This window comes from Phyllobates terribilis, unplaced genomic scaffold, assembly GCF_046119375.1.
Source record: "Phyllobates terribilis strain yellow unplaced genomic scaffold, ASM4611937v1 Scaffold_4__5_contigs__length_816908805, whole genome shotgun sequence".
Taxonomy (NCBI): domain Eukaryota; kingdom Metazoa; phylum Chordata; class Amphibia; order Anura; family Dendrobatidae; genus Phyllobates; species Phyllobates terribilis.
This window is the reverse complement of record NW_027362764.1, coordinates 441,859,901-441,877,334: the sequence shown is the minus strand read 5'-3', so window position 1 is coordinate 441,877,334 and position 17,434 is coordinate 441,859,901. Positions and strand designations below refer to the sequence as shown.

The 17,434-nt window shown below is 44.0% G+C and overlaps 1 protein-coding gene across 2 annotated transcripts in view; it reads left to right on the top strand.

Annotated features, from left to right (window-relative positions):
* LOC141265485 (cadherin-10-like) overlaps positions 1-17,434 on the top strand; it is an 847,801-nt gene that overhangs the window by 804,870 nt on the left and 25,497 nt on the right. For both annotated transcript variants that reach the window (XM_073678636.1, XM_073678635.1), the window contains one exon: positions 16,977-17,085. In XM_073678636.1, coding sequence (XP_073534737.1) covers positions 16,977-17,085 — 109 coding nt within the window. The remainder of the gene's footprint in view (positions 1-16,976; positions 17,086-17,434) is intronic.

The following is a 17,434-nucleotide window of genomic DNA, read 5'->3' as shown; positions in this document are numbered from 1 at the left end:
CTGAAGAGCTGTTTGCTGGTCCATTTCCATATTTGTGCCCCTCGCCTGCTCCGCTTGAAGTGGTGGAAGAGGAGTTCCCATGTAGCGATCCCAAATATTTGAACAGCCACGGCCACAGGAACTTGACGCTGGCAATTTGTCACAAGAGGTGGACGAAGACGAGACACAATTGCCACGAAGTGAGGAGGAGGATCGTGGTGCGCAAGTGGAAGAGGAGGAAGTGGTGGATGATCTAGTAACTGACCCAATGTGGCAGGAGGACACGCAGAGCGAGGCCAGCAGCACACAGGGGAGGGAGGCAGAGTACCCAAACAGGCAGGAAGAAGCAGTGTGGTGGCCGCACACAGAAGGTGAGTACCAGTTCCCCGTAACACGAAGACGAAGGACATTGCCAGTACCACCGGTAGGTTTTCCAAAGTCTGGAATATTTTTAAAGACTCTGCTGATAACCCCTAAAAGGCCATTTGTTCCACCTGCCATGCCAGCATCAGCAGGGGTGACAAAACTACCAGCCTGACCACCACCATCACTGCTTTTTCCACTGTTGTGCATGTAATAGAACCCCCTGTTGTGCGTGCAAGGCAATCCCCTGTCCATACTGCATGCAAAGATTCCACCTCCTCTCAGTCTTCACTTGTTATGGCAGTTTCTCATGAAACAGCATCAACGTCCTTGTCCACGTCCCACCGCAGCTTTCAATTGTCCATATCCCAGAGCTTTGAATGAAAGCGCAAATTCGCAGCCAACGCCCCACAGGCGACAGTCCTAAATTTGCACATTTCACGACTGCTTGCATTGGAAATGCTGCCTTTTAGGCTGGTGGAGAAGGAATTCTTCCGCAACGTTATGGCAGTGGCCATTCCTCGGTACTCGGTCCCCAGCCGACACTATTTTGCCCAGTGTGCCATCCCCGCACTAAACAAGCACGTGTCCCAAAACATCTGCCGTGCCCTCAACAACGCAGTTAATGGGAGAGGGTACATCTCCCTGACGGCACACTGGGTAAACATAGTGGAAGCCAGGACCCAGTCGGACCTTGGGACGGAACACATCCTCCCCACACAGAGGATTGCGGGCATTATGTCAGCCAGAGTTGCCCCCACAGTGTACAGCTCCTGCGCATCATCCTCCTCCTCATGTTCAGCCTCCATCTCAGATATCACCGCATCAGTTACAAGCTGGAAGCACTGCAGTACTGCCTCCACCAAGCGGCAACAGGCTGTGCTTAAACTCATAAGCTTTCTTCATAAACCTCACACTGCTTGTGAGTTATGGACAGCTGTGAAAGAGCAGGCAGATCTTTGGCTGAGACCGCTGTACCTACATCCAGGCATGGTCGTGTGTGATAATGGTCGTAACCTGGTGGCGGCTCTGAGGAGAGGCGAGATCACACACGTACCATGCCTAGCTCTTGTGCTTAACCTCGTGGTTCAGAGGCTTCTTAAATCGTACCCCCAGTTGCCAGATCGACGAAGAACGCCGCCTGTCAGCTCATTTTCTGAAGTCGGGTACAGCTTCCGCCGCCCTTGCTGTGTTGCAGCAGCGTTTGCAGCTTCAGGCACACCGACTGGTGTGTGATGTCCCCACACGTTTGAACTCTACCCTCCACATGTTGCAAAGGATTTGTGAGGAGAAGAGAGCAGTTGTGGAGTACCAGCTGCAACAAGGCTGTCGATATTCAGGTCAGACTCCACACATAAGACCTCAGGAGTGGACCTGTATGTCTGACATATGTACCATCCTGACAAACTTTGAGGAGTCCACCAGGATGGTGAGTGGCAATGATGCCATCATTAGCGTCAGCATCCCACTTGTCTGTCTTTTGCAATGCTCTCTGCAGAGATTTAAAGAGGAGGCATTGAAGCCAGAGTATGATGAGATGGATCAAGAACCAGTAATGGGCGATTACACACAGCCCAGCCTCATCTCATCCCAATGTGCATTGGGGGACAATGAGGGAGAGGAGGAAGAGGAAGAACAGGAGCTGGTATCATGCGCTGTAGACGGTAGTACCTGTACAACTGTCATACCGTCGGTTCAGCGTGGGTGGCATGAGTACAGGGGGAAGGAGAAGGAGGACGAGAGCATGGTCAGTCATCATCTTGGTGAGGACATGGAAGTCTTGCCCGGTACCAGTCTGGCACGCATGGCTGACTTTATGTTACGCTGCTTAACCGTGACCCTCGCGTTGTCAAAATGTTGGGTGACAGTCATTACTTGTTGGTGACACTTTTAGACACCCGCTACAAGGAGAACTTTCACTCTTTTATTCCTGAAGTGGAGAGGTCTACAAAAATGGGGCAGTACCAGAAGGCCCTTGTTGCAGAACTGTTTAAAAAATTCCCATCTGAACACGCTAGTGGCAGAGGTCACAGTTCGTTGACCAACCAAGGCGTACAGGCGAGAAAATCGCAACTCCAATCCAGCAGAGGCAGGGGAACACTGTCAACATTCTGGGACAGTTTTCTGAGACCCACCCAGCTTAAAGGCCCTGAGGCGTGGGGTACTCTGACAATTAGTGGAAAGTTTCAAAAGATGGTGAAGGAGTACCTTGCCGACCGTACCAGCATCCTCCGTGGTTCCTCTGTGCCTTTTAATTATTGGGTATTCAAGCTGGACACTTGGAATGAACTCGCTCTGTATGCCTTGGAGGTCCTGGCCTGCCCTGCCGCTAGCATGTTATCAGAGGGGGTTTTTAGGGCCGCGGGGGGAATTATAACTGATAAGCGCACTCGCCTGTCAACTGACAATGCTGACAAGCTGACCTTATCAAAATGAACAAGGGCTGGATTGGGCCAGACTTCTCATCACCACCAAATTAAAGCAGAGCAACATAAATTCAAATCCACTGTGTTATTTCGGGAGGTGTATTATCATGCACTGCTTCACACCCACACATGGGTATACGCTTACTCATTTCGCCTGTATTTTGCTCTTCTTCTTATCCTCAGCCTCCATCACCATTATACGACCAGGGTGACCGTGGTCCGTGTTGCCAGCACTGCAAGTTCCTCTGTCCTAATTTTTGGCAGTTTTTGCTTGGAAGGCATAGGCAAAGACTATGGGAGACCCACTCCCCAATAATGGGAATAATGTTTTTAATATGCTGTACTGCATGACTCTTGTAAGGGGCATGAAAACCATCTTGTTAAGCTACTGCGACCTCCACCACTTTTCCCAGGGGCATTTATATTGTATTTTTACTCCACTGTGACCTCCACCACTTTTCCCAGGGGCATTAAAATCATCTTGTTAAGATACTGCGACCTCCACCTTTCTTACAAGGGGCATTAAAACCGTCTTGTTAAGCTACTGCAACCTCCACCATTCATCCAAGGGGCATTAAAACCGTCAAGCTAAGCTACTGCGACCTCCACCACTTTTCCCAGGGGCATTAAAACCATCTTGTTAAGCTACTGCGACCTCCACTTCTCTTCCAAGGGGCATTAAAACCATCTTGTTAAACTACTGCGACCTCCACGTCTCTTCCAAGGGGAATTAAAACCATCTTGCTAAGCTACTGCGATCTCCAGGTCTTTTCCAAGGGGCATTAAAACAATTTTGTTAAGCTACTGCGACCTCCACCACTTTTCCCATGGGCATTGATATTGTCTTTTTATTCCACTGCGACCTCCACGTCTCTTCCAAGGGGCATTAAAACCGTCTTGTTAAGCTACTGCGACCTCCACCACTTTTTCAAGGGCATTGTTATTGTCTTTTTATTCCATTGTGAACTCCACCATTCTTCGAAGGGGCATTAAAGCCGTCTTGTTAAGCTACTGCGACCTCCACCACTTTTCCCAGGGGCATTAAAACAGTCTAGTTAAGGTACTGCGACTTCCATGTCTCTTCCAGGGGGCATTAAAACCGTCTTGTTAAGCTACTGGGACCACCACCACTTTGCCCAGGGGCATTAAAACCGTCTTGTTAAGCTACTGCGACCTCCACGTCTCTTCCAAGGGGCATTAAAACCGTCTTGTAAAGCTACTGCGACCTCCACATATCTTCCAAGGGGCATTAAAACCATCTTGTTAAGCTACTGCGACCTCCACCACTTTTCCCAGGGGCATTGATATTGTCTTTTTATTCCACTGTGACCTCCACGTCTCCTCCAAGGGGCATTAGTACCGTCATGTTAAGCTACTGCGACCTCCACCACTTTTCCCAGGGGCATTAAAACCGTCTTGTTAAGCTACTGCGACCTCCAAGTCTCTTCCAAGGGGCATTAAAACTGTCTTGTTAAGCTACTGCGACCTCCACGTCTCTTCAAAGGGGCATTAAAACCGTCTTGTTAAGCTACTGCGACCTCCACGTCTCTTCCAAGGGGCATTAAAACCGTCTTGTTAAGCTCCTGCTACCTCCACCACTTTTCCCAGGGGCATTAAAACCGTCTTGTTAAGCTACTGCCACCTCCACCATTCTTCCAAGGGGCATTAAAACCGTCTTGTTAAGCTACTGCGACCTCCACGTGTCTCCCAAGGGGCATTGATATTGTCTTTTTAATCCACTGCGACCTCCACGTCTCTTCCAAGGGGCATAAAAACCGCCTTGTTAAGCTACTGCGACCTCCACCACTTTTCCCAGGGGCATTGATATTGTATTTTTATTCCAGTGCGACCTCCACGTCTCTTCCAAGGGGCATTAAAACTGTTGTGTAAAGCTACTGCGACCTCCACAACTTTTTCAAGGGGCATTGATATTGTATTTTTATTCCACTGCGAACTCCACCATTCTTCCAAGGGGCATTAAAACCGTCTTGTTAAGCTACTGCGACCTCTAACAGTTTTCCCAGGGGCAATAAAACTGTCTTGTTAAGCTACTGCGACCCCCACATCTCTTCCAAGGGGCATTAAAACCGTCTTTTTAAGCTACTGCGACCTCCACGTCTCTTCCAAGGGGCATTAAAACCCTCTTGTTAAGCTACTGCCACCTCCACGTCTCTTCCAAGCGGCGTTAAAACCGTCTTGTTAAGCTACTGGGACTTCCACCACTTTTCTCAGGGGCATTGATATTGTCTTTTTATTCCACTGTGACCTCCACGTCTCTTCCAAGTGGCATTAAAACCATCTTGTTAAGCTACTGCGACCTCCACCACTCTTCCCAGGGGCATTGATATTGTCTTTTTATTCCACTGCGACCTCCACGTCTTTTCCAAGGGGCATTAAAACCATCTTGTTAAGGTACTGCGACCTCCTTGTCTCTTCCAAGGGGCATTAAAACCGTCTTTTTAAGCTATTGCGACCTCCACGTCTCTTCCAAGGGGCATTAAAACCAACTTGTTAAGCTACTACGACCTCCACGTCTCTTCCAAGGGGCATTAATACCATCTTGTTAAGCTACTGCGACCTCCACGTCTCTTCCAAGCGGCATTGATATTGTCTTTTTATTCCACTGCGTCCTCCACGTCTCTACCAAGGGGCATTAAAACTGTCTTGTTAAGCTACTGTGACCTCCACAACTTTTCCCTGGGACATTGATATTGTCTTTTTATTCCACTGCGACCTCCACGTCTCTTCCAAGGGGCATTAAAACCATCTTGTTAAGCTACTGCGACCTCCACCACTTTTCCCAGGGGCATTGATATTGACTTTTTATTCCACTGCGACCTCCACATCTCTTCCAAGGGGCATTAAAGCCGTCTTGTTAAGCTACTGCGACCTCCATGTCTCTTCCAAGGGGCATTAAAACCGTCTTGTTAAGCTACTGCGACCTCCACTACTTTTTCAAGGGGCATTGATATTGTCTTTTTATTCCACTGCGAACTCCAACATTCTTCCAAGGGGCATTAAAACCATCTTGTTAAGCTACTTCGACCTCCATGTCTCTTCCAAGGGGCATTAAAACTGTCTTGTTAAGCTACTGCAACCTCCATGTCTCTTAAAAGGGGCATTAAAAGCATCTTGTTAAGCTACTGCAGCCTCTACGTCTCTTCCAAGGGGCATTAAAACCATCTTGTTAAGCTACTGCGACCTCCACCACTTTTCCCATGGGCATTAAAACCATCTTGTTAAGCTACTGCGACCTCCACCACTTTTTCAAGGGGCATTGATATTGTCTTTTTTTTCCACTGCAAACTCCACCAGTCTTCCAACAGGCCTTGCATTTCCTCCTAATTTTAGTTAGCTTTTCCTTTTCAATGCATAGACGAACACTAAGGGAGACCCACTACCCAATAATGGGTAGAAGGTTTTTATTTTGCTGCAATCCACGTCTGTTTCAAGGGGCATTGCAGTTCCTCATAATTTTTGGAAAGCCTTCCTTTCACTGCTTAGGCCAACAGTGCACAGGAGACCCAGTTGCTATAAATGGAAAAAACGGTTTAGTTAAGGCACTCTGACCTCCATGTCACTTCCAAGGTGCAATGGAGTGGCTCAAAATTTTTGGTAGGCATTGCCCTCACTGCATGCCCTATAACTGTGTAACAAAACTGCTCCTTTTGGTACAGAAGCATATCCTACAAGACATGTGTGGTTGACTGGCCTGATATTGATGTGAATGGTCCCTGTTCCTCCTGCTCTTTCTCCTTTGCCACCACCTCATCCATCATTCATCACCTGAAGGTTTGTTTAAACGGGAGTCATACAACTGGATAGTAGCAGGAAAACATCCAGCAATCCTCAGAGGAGGTAGGATATGCACCAAAACGCTGACCACCTCAGACCTAGCCGCTACTACATACATGAGCTTGCATTCCAAGAAACAAAGCAGATGCTAACTTCTATCATCATCATCATGCTCCTCACCTTGGCACTCTCAACTCCCCTGATGTAGAAGCCAGGGCCCACCGGAGGAGTCTGGTTCTCTGGTGGGCTCGTCCAATGCTGCCCTAAAGCAGGCCGGGCTAAGAATAGTGTGGGGGGAAGTTCCAAGGAGAAATAGGGACGGCTGGGGACCGTTTTTGGACACATGGCTGCCCCCAGGAGGCTGGGGACCATGTGTGGACACCCGGCCACGAGGTGGCTGGGGACCGAGTATGGACACCCGGCCGCCCCCTGGCGGCTGGGGACCGAGCTGGACACCCGGCCGCCAGGTGGCTGGGACTGAGTATGGATACCAGGCCGCCGACGCAGCCATGACCTGGTGGCCGGCGTCAGCCTCCACATGCCTAAAAGGCCCAATTTCAAGTGCAAGCAAGCCAGCAGTTTGGTTCTGCAGCCTGGGGATGTGTGGGTGGCAGGTTGCACATTTACACTTGCATTCCAAGAAAAAAAAGCAGATTCTAACTTCTATCATCATCAACATGCTCCTCACCTTGGCACTCTCAACTCCCCTGATGGAGAAGCCAGGGCCCACCGGAGGAGTCTGATTCTCTGGTGGGCTCATTCAATAGTGCCCTAAAGCAGGCCAGGCTAAGAAAATTCTGGGGGGAAGTTCCAAGGAGAAATAGGGGCGGCTGGGGACCGTTTATGAACACCTGGCCGCCCGATGGCGGCTGGGGACCGTGTGTGGACACTCGGCCGCGGGGCAGCTGGGGACAAAGTATGGACACCAGGCTGCCCCCTGGCGGCTGGGGACTGAGCGTGGACACCCGGCAGCCGGGCGGCTGGGGACTGAGTATGGATAACTCGCTGCCAAAGCAGCCATGAGGTTGTGGCCAGCTTCGGCCTCCTCCAAACTAAAAGGCCCCATTTCAAGTGCAAGCTAGCAGTATGGTATTGCAGCCTGGGGGTGGGTGGGTGGCAGGCTGCATACTTGCACTTGCATTGCAAGAAATGGGGAGGTATAATTGAACACTGCCCTGGGACAAGGACTTTCATGGGGATAGTTGTAAGTCTGCATCTTCTGATGCGCCAAGGATCACTTCTGATGGGCACACTTATAGGTAGTGACCTGGGTGTCAGAGATGCTTCCAGGGGTCTTCCCCATGCTGTTCCCATGTCTTTTCAGCACTGTATGCATGTGTCACACAGCACATGACCAGATAAGATAGTAAAATGTTAAAATGACATTTCCCAGTGAATGCATTTGTCACGGTTGAAAGCAATACCAAAGTGCAAAAATGCATAAAAAATGCTACTTGTGAACATAGCCCAAGGTGTGGAGGAGAATTTTTGTTTTTGGTTATTTATTTTACCTTATACACAAGTCTTTACCCTCGAAAGGAAGTTCCTTAACATATTTCACAGGAAAACCGTTTCAGTTTTGTTTTTGAACGTTTTATTATGAGCCCGTAAAAGTGGCTTAATACCTCTGACCACGTTGTTGACAGCAGTGACCTGGGGGTCAGAAATGCTTCCTGGGGCGATGCCCATGCTGCCCCTATGTCTTTTGAGCACTGTCACTATAGTTTTCGGCACTCTTTATACTTTCTACAGACTGCCGGGGTGCCGCCGTAAAAATGCTCGGGTCTCCCATAGACTAACATTGGGCTCGTTGCTCGGGTCGAGCACAAGAGTTTCACGGTGAGCTCGGCCCCAGCTTCGACCACCCGAGCATTTTAGTGTTCACTCAACACTAGTCCCTATAAAATAACGGTCGTCATTAACCCAGCAAAGTTCCGTATTGAACTTCCTTAGGCCCTTAAGGTCCACAATGTGTTCCCCAGGTCTTTACTCAAGAAGTATGTGGAACCTCTTGAGCCCTCACCTCAACCACTGCCCCCCAGTAATGGTTTATGGTAATATGGAGTTCCAGATTTCTAGGATTGTAGATTCCCATCTCCAATGTTGCTCTCTACAATAATGGTGCACAGCAAGGGTTAAGGTCCAGAGGAGAGGATGTGGGTTTTAGCGTCAGAGGTAAACGCTCCCAGGTTGCTTCATTCATTCCACACCTCTTATCCTGAGAAACCTGGTCCTGAGTATCCGGAGGCCACTCAAAGAGGGGGGTACTGTCATGGGTGTGTCAGAAGTGACAGACAGTTGCCCTGTAGTTGGTTGCAGGAGATCTCTTTGTTTGGCATTACAGACACCTTCTTAGAAGCTGTCTCTCTAGGACCCAGTGTATACCTTCCTTTTGCTAATTAACACCCTGGCCTGGGTCTATAAATTCCTGCTGTTTGCTAGAGTGAGATGCGGGCAATTCTCACATGACCCCTTGTGAAGGCTTGATGCTAGTGCATTACTACTTCCTCTATGGTGCTAAGAGGACGTGTGTTGATCTCTCTGAAGTCGACTAAAGCTTAACTATCTTCCCTTCTTTATTCCCCCTTGTTGTCTTTAGTTGTCAGTGGGGATTGAATAGTGCTCATCCCCTCCATTCCCTAGCCAGGGCAAAATGCCAGGGAAAGACAGGACGATGTTCCTGTGTGGCGATTGGTGCGAAGCCAATATAGGGACGTTGGGGAAGACAAGGTGATATAAGGTCAGCCTAGGAGTTCTCCACTACCCCCTTTCCCTAGAGTCTGGGCCCCCGTTTCACCCTTCCCTTTGTGTTGCACTTTGTCTTTCCTACACCTTGTGTGACACATACAAAGTCGCTTGGTACTTAAGAAGTCAATCAAATACAGCAGGACACTGCTAATATATACAATGTATGTGAATGTTGAACATATGAATTTTGCAAGGTAGTGCTTCTATATACACTACTTAAATGATTGAAGTACTTACATCTCAAGGTCGCCACTCTGTGCTAAGTGCCTCAACTGCAGAATTATAGTCTGAATAACAGTAATACAGTTAAAATGTGTATAATCAATGTTCATATATATCTTAGAATACTCAGCTGCTGCATGGATTTCTATCTATCTATCTATCTATCTATCTATTCATATATCTATCTAATCAATCTATCTATCCATCTAAAAAAAAATCAAAGCAAAGAAAGTGGACAGCACTCAGTTTCAGATTTTATGCAAAAAATTGTGTATTTATTGACCCATATAAAAAGTTGTCAACATTTTAGCTCAAGACTAGAGCAAGTGAGTCTTTGTCAAAACCACTTTTATGTACCATAGGTTGATGGGTTGCAACTTGTGGGCTGGCATCTATGCCTGCACTTTTGCGTGCGCTCTATTTATCTATCTATCTAATCTATATATCCATTTATCTTTCGAATATTGCAAATTATTTTGATTTTTAACTTAAAATTCTTGTACATTATAAAAAAGTAAAAATAAAAATAATGAAAAATAAGACATAACTTGAAAAGATTTGGGCACAGCCGTGTTTTATTGCTGTAGTCATTACCTGTTGGTTTCTATCACAGTAAGAGTATTGAAAAAGCCCATTAAATCTTGAAAGGTATCTGTCAAGAAGTTATCTTAAAAAGGAAAGGAAATTGAATTTTTTCTCAGCAATGTTTTTATTTTTTTTACTCTTTCTGGAACAGAAAACTAGCACACAATATTTTATTTAAAGTTAGGTTACTAAAGTTGATTTGTTTATCAGGCTGGGAAGGAATTATTGATGCATACTAGCATTTCATCCTCCTGGTACCATTAAAACCATTTTAAATGCATAGCAGCTGTCTGCTGACTCAAAAATGAAAAGTATATGCAGGAAAAAAATCATATAATTCTTTCTTTTTTGTCAGTGTACAGCACACTTCTATCTTTGTAGGTATCAGCAGTTCTACACTGATTTTCCTATGAGAATTTAATTTTATGGTCCTTGTTTTACTGAGCTACAGTAAGTGATGTTGCCATAAGCAATCTCCCTGTCGGATTAGGGGATTTGGATAAGAATGAACAAAATGTTTAACAAATGCTTTGCTTTTTCACTGGCACTTAGCCAGACACAGTTATATGGGAATGAGTAGGATTAGTGATTAAAAAAAAAACAGGGTACATCAGGTAAAGATATGGTTTTGTTTGTTATTGTAACACATTTAGTTTGGATCTCATGGTATCATGCATAAAGCAGTTTTAACAATTTGTAATAGAAGGTTAACATTTAAAGAATTGATTTTATTGGTTATGTGAAGATCTGAGATTGTGGGTTTTTATAATCACCTAGGCAGGATAATGATGCAACAAAATGTTATACCTTATATCCATGGTAATACAGCAATTCAAGGTAAATGTCCAAAAAACAATTGTCTCTGTCCACAAGATCCCCTCCCCGTGCCGGTAGTTCCACTGCCTTTGTGCCAGGCGATACTCACTGTCCCCCAAATTTTAGCTGGCCCACAGATTTCGTATCTCCAGCCAGTATAGTCTGTAGTCACACTCCACGATCCTCCATATGACAGATAAAACAATAGAAGCAAAGATGTCCAGAAGCAATAGTCCTTTAAGAAAGTTTATCAAATCTAGATGACAGATCCCACAACTATAGCATGTTTATCCAGCCCAGTTGGCAGCCAATCTCTATACCATAAGCCATCAATCCATCCATGGTCCAGGTCCTCAGTCTAGATCATATCCCTTTGACAACATTCCACCAACTCCCCACCAAACATGTGGCTTCTTTTTTCCCCCTGAATGGGCAGAACTGCTCTCACCCTCCCCCCAAAGCTAAGTGTGCATTAGTGGAGGTATTTTTCTCATATCAAAATCATCACCTGGGTCTGCATGTGAGATTCCCTGTGGTTTCAGCTCCACTGGATCTACTTTCAACTTTCAGCCTAGATGCTGTTTGAACAATAGCTTAAGGCCCCTGAGATACTGATTAAATTACTGGAATGCTGGACACTTTACAAGTAAAATTAGTGTACATGAAATGACAAGCAGGCAGAACAATAATACAACACAGCAAGCAAATCTCTAATAAAATCAATCATAAAATCAATAATAATAGTGACGGAAACGGAGTTTCATGCTGGAAAAATCTCATAGTCTTTAGTAAGTGGGCAGCTCCTCACAGGTTACTTTGTGCAACATGGTTATTTGTACTCCTTTGCATTGGACTAATACTGCTTGAATCATATTCTAAATGCAGGGTATAATGGCCATACTAAAATTATTGCAACTGTAGTTGTAGTCAAGACTGCTTTTTTTCTAAAGAAAAACATATGGCTAAGATAAAAGCTTTTTCAAAGACAAAAATGATCTCTTATCCATAGGATTGAGAAATGCAGCCTATGAAGAGTATAAAAGTAAAGGGTGCAGAGATCTTTAATTTCGTAAGGTTAGAAAGGGTTGACAGAAAATGCAAATGATAGAACAATCACATTAGAGGGATGTGCAACTTACAGGCAAAACTATATTGTGAAGTCAGGGATGGAATAGATCAGCTGCATCTTGCCCCAGTGGATGATTAAGTGCAGAAACCACTATATATCAAATAAATAGTTAAAAATAAAAGATACAAAGGAATGATACAGGAGCTACTGAGTCTCACATACAGTAAAGTAGTATATTCATAAAAATGTATTACAACTAAATGAATACATGAGTTTTCAATATTGGACAGATGTCTTTCTTAGGCAGATATGCATGTCAGCAAGAGATGAGGAGGTTGCGGAGGATTGAGTTCAAGACTAATTTCTGAGATTTGTGGTTTCACGTAATTTAGTAAATTTTGAAATTGTATTTGGGGTTAACAAAAAAAAACCCTGAAGCAACAGTGAGCATGCTAATGTTATTTTGCATTGCTGTAAGGTTCTCCCTATGATACCCTGCAGCTTTGACAATTTATAGATTATTTTATCTTGTACAATCGTGGACAGCATGAGGGCCATCACAGATCACTGGATCCCAGTGGAGCATAGTTTGTATGGCAGAGTCATTTTCCATCTCCAGAATCACTGGGTAAGACTCTCTTCTGTAGAATATAAGCTCTTATGGTCAGCAGGGTCCTCTCTCTCCTGTAAAATATAAGCTCTTATGGTCAGCAGGGTCCTCTCTCTCTCTTTTCTGTAGAGTGTAAGCTCTTATAGTCAACAGGGCCTTCTCTCTATCCTGTAGAATATAAGCTTTTATGGTCAGCAGGGTCCACTTTCTCTTTCTCCTGTAAAATATAAGCTCTTATGGTCAGCATGGTCCTCTCTCTCTCTCTCCTGTAGAATGTAAACTCTCATGGTCAGCAGGGTCCTCTCTCTCTCCTGTAAAATATAATCTCTTATGGTCAGAGTCAGAGGGTCCTCTCTCTATCTCTCTTCTGTAGAGTGTAAGCTCTTACAATTGGCATCGCCTTCTCTTTCTTATAGAATATAAGCTCTTATAGTCAGAAGGGTTTTCTCTCTCTCAAGTAGAATATAAGCTTTTATGGTCAGCAGGGTTCTCTCTCTCTGCTGTAGAATATAAGCTCTTATGGTCAGCAGGGTCCTCTTTCTCTCTCCTGTAGAGTGTAAGCTCTTATGATCAGCAGAGTTCTCTCCCTCTTCTGTAGAGTATAAGATCTTATGGTCAGCAGGGTCCTCTCTCTCTCCTGTAGAATATAAGCTTTTATGATTAGCAGGGTCATCGCTCTCTCTTCTGTTGAATATAAGCTCTTATGGTCAGCAGGTTCCTCTCTCTCTTTCTCTCTCCTGTAGAGTGTAAGCTCTTATGATCAGCAGGGTCCTCTCTCTCTTTCTCTTTCTCTCTCGACTGTAGAGTGTAAGCTCTTATAGTCAGCAGGGTCCTTTTTCTCTCTCCTGTAGAATAAAAACTTTTATGATCCCATGGTCCTTTCTCTCTCTACTGTAGAGTGTAAGCTCTTATGGTCAGCAGGGTCCTCTTTCTCTCTCCTGTAGAGTGTTAGCTCTTATGATCAGCAGAGTTCTCTCCCTCTTCTGTAGAGTGTAATATCTTATGGTCAGCAGGGTCCTCTCTCTCTCTCTCCTGTAGAATGTAAACTCTCATGGTCAGCAGGGTCCTCTCTCTCTCCTGTAAAATATAATCTCTTATGGTCAGCACTGTCCTCTCTCTCTCTCTCTTCTGTAGAGTGTAAGCTCTTACAGTTGGCATCGCCTTCTCTTTCTTATAGAATAAAAGCTCTTATAGTCAGAAGGGTTTTCTCTCTCTCTCTCAAGTAGAATATAAGCTCTTATGGTCAGCAGAGTTCTCTCCCTCTGCTGTAGAATATAAGCTCTTATGGTCAGCAGGGTCCTCTTTCTCTCTCCCGTAGAGTGTAAGCTCTTATGATCAGCAGAGTTCTCTCCCTCTTCTGTAGAGTATAAGATCTTATGGTCAGCAGGGTCCTCTCTCTCTCCTGTAGAATATAAGCTTTTATGATTAGCAGGGTCATCGCTCTCTCTTCTGTTGAATATAAGCTCTTATGGTCAGCAGGTTCCTCTCTCTCTTTCTCTCTCCTGTAGAGTGTAAGCTCTTATGATCAGCAGGGTCCTCTCTCTCTTTCTCTTTCTCTCTCGACTGTAGAGTGTAAGCTCTTATAGTCAGCAGGGTCCTTTTTCTCTCTCCTGTAGAATAAAAACTTTTATGATCCCATGGTCCTTTCTCTATCTACTGTAGAGTGTAAGCTCTTATGGTCAGCAGGGTCCTCTTTCTCTCTCCTGTAGAGTGTTAGCTCTTATGATCAGCAGAGTTCTCTCCCTCTTCTGTAGAGTGTAATATCTTATGGTCAGCAGGGTCCTCTCTCTCTCTCTCCTGTAGAATGTAAACTCTCATGGTCAGCAGGGTCCTCTCTCTCTCCTGTAAAATATAATCTCTTATGGTCAGCAGGGTCCTCTCTCTCTCTCTTCTGTAGAGTGTAAGCTCTTACAGTTGGCATCGCCTTCTCTTTCTTATAGAATAAAAGCTCTTATAGTCAGAAGGGTTTTCTCTCTCTCTCTCAAGTAGAATATAAGCTCTTATGGTCAGCAGGGTTCTCTCCCTCTGCTGTAGAATATAAGCTCTTATGGTCAGCAGGGTCCTCTCTCTCTCCTGTAGAATATAAGCTTTTATGATTAGCAGGGTCATCGCTCTCTCTTCTGTTGAATATAAGCTCTTATGGTCAGCAGGTTCCTCTCTCTCTTTCTCTCTCCTGTAGAGTGTAAGCTCTTATGATCAGCAGGGTCCTCTCTCTCTTACTCTCTCTCTCTCGACTATAGAGTGTAAGCTCTTATAGTCAGCAGGGTCCTTTTTCTCTCTCCTGTAGAATAAAAACTTTTATGATCCCATGGTCCTTTCTCTCTCTACTGTAGAGTGTAAGCTCTTATGGTCAGCAGGGTCCTCTTTCTCTCTCCTGTAGAGTGTTAGCTCTTATGATCAGCAGAGTTCTCTCCCTCTTCTGTAGAGTGTAATATCTTATGGTCAGCAGGGTCCTCTCTCTCTCTCTCCTGTAGAATGTAAACTCTCATGGTCAGCAGGGTCCTCTCTCTCTCTCGTAAAATAAAATCTCTTATGGTCAGCAGGGTCCTCTCTCTCTCTCTTCTGTAGAGTGTAAGCTCTTATAGTCAGCAAGGTCCTTTTTCTCTCTCCTGTAGAATAAAAACTTTTATGATCCCATGGTCCTTTCTCTCTCTACTGTAGAGTGTAAGCTCTTATGATCAGCAGGGTCCTCTTTCTCTCCTGTAGAGTGTAAGCTCTTATGATCAGCAGAGTTCTCTCCCTCTTCTGTAGAGTGTAATATCTTATGGTCAGCAGGGTCCTCTCTCTCCTGTAGAATATAAGCTCTTATGGTTAGCAGGGTCATCGCTCTCTCTTCTGTAGAATATAAGCTCTTATAGTCAGCAGGTTCCTCTCTCTCTCTTTCTCTCTCCTGTAGAGTGTAAGCTCTTATGATCAGCAGGGTCCTCTCTCTCTTACTTTCTCTCTCGCTTGTAGAATGTAAGCTTTTATAGTCAGCAGGGTCCTTTTTCTCTCTCCTGTAGAATAATAACTTTAATGATCCCATGGTCCTTTCTCTCTCTACTGTAGAGTGTAAATTCTTATGGTCAGCAGAGTTCTTTCTCTCTCCTGTTCCCCTCATGTATTTACCGAGTAATTACAATGTGATTTTTTACAGCAACAATTTTTCTCTCTATGAACAAGTAGAGCACTTGAGCTCTCTTTCTATGATTGGGATCTTGACATAATTGGCCTCATAAGTAGATGGCCCCCAATATATGTTGTCTTTATCCAACCCTTTATAAGGATATATTCTCACATTGCGTTTTTGCAGCGTTTTTAAATGCATTTATTTCCAGTATTTTTATTTGCATTTTCCATCTATTTATTTGAATAGTGAAAAGTGCTGCAAAAATGCCATGTTGCATTTTGGTAAATATACATGGAATAAAAAGAGCATGTGAATGAGATTTTAGAAATCTCACTGATTATGCTGGTACTGTAAAAGGCTTCATATTTTATACACCAAGAAAGCTGTGTAAAATATGGAGCAAAAATACTCCAGAACACCAATTATGAACATATCTTTACAATAGCACATATGTTTACTGTTTTAATAAAGGCAGTGAAAAAAGCCATAAAAATGAAAAAAGAGTTAAGCATGTTGCAAGACCATGTTCTTTCTACGTAAAAGATTTTTTCGCTCTGTAACATGATTTTATGGCATATTTATGGGATATGCTGGTAAAGAATATTTTCTGCTTTCTGTGACTAACAACTATTTTAAAATTATTGATACTTTGTAAATTGACTACACTATTAATATTAGATTTCAGCAACAATTTATCATTTTTAGGGCGCAGTCAGACGACAGTATTACTCGAACGAGGATTACATCGCAATCCTCGGACTGGCCATCCTGATCTGAGCATGACAGCATGCATTTCTAGAAAAACATGGAATTTCTACTTTAGGAGCAGCCAACATTGCTTCAACATTCCTTCTTACATTGTGCAAGGCAATGATTATACAGCACCACCATGGGCCGCATTCTCCATTCTTCTAATATTGTCATCAGCTAACTCAATGCAGTTTATCAATGTTTCTCAATGCAGTGGGAACAGAAGTGGCAATACTATGAGAGAAAGAATGCTTCAGATCACGCTGCTCTCTTCACCAGGCTTCAAGCATCTCATTGCCATTTAAACATATAATCTCCAACAAGGACTGTGCTAATCTTGATAACAATTTCAAAAGCCAACAGAGTCCTTTGAGCATCAAATTTGTAGTTCTGTTTCCTGTTCTATGTGTTATATTTTAGAACCTAATACTTAAATCATGGATATGTCTTCATTATTGTTTTTATAACATTAGATTAAGTGTAATTTTATTTTCATTTTTACAGCTAATTCAGACCATAAGTGCAGTGGACAAAGATGAGCCACCAGGTGGACAAAAATTCTTCTTCAGTTTAGCATCAGTTAACCCAAACTTTACAGTCCAGGACAATGAAGGTATAGTAATGGTGTTGATTTATTCAATTTAAAATAAAAAATGTACATTGGGAAAATATTTGATAGTTTAATGTGGCTGTGCTAAAAAAGAAATAATATTAATTAAAAAATATATATATTCCATTCTCTTCTTAAAACATATTATGCATTAAATAGGTTATCACTTTTTAAAATGTTGCATTTGTTAAATTATATAAAAAAAGATCAACTCTACATTAACCCCTTTTCAGTCTGTGCCGTATTTGTACACAGCAGGCTGTAACCCCGGTTCAGTGAGGGCTGATTCTTAAAGCTGACATGTGCCCGCAACAGCTGTAACCCCGGTTCAGTGAGGGCTGATTCTTAAAGC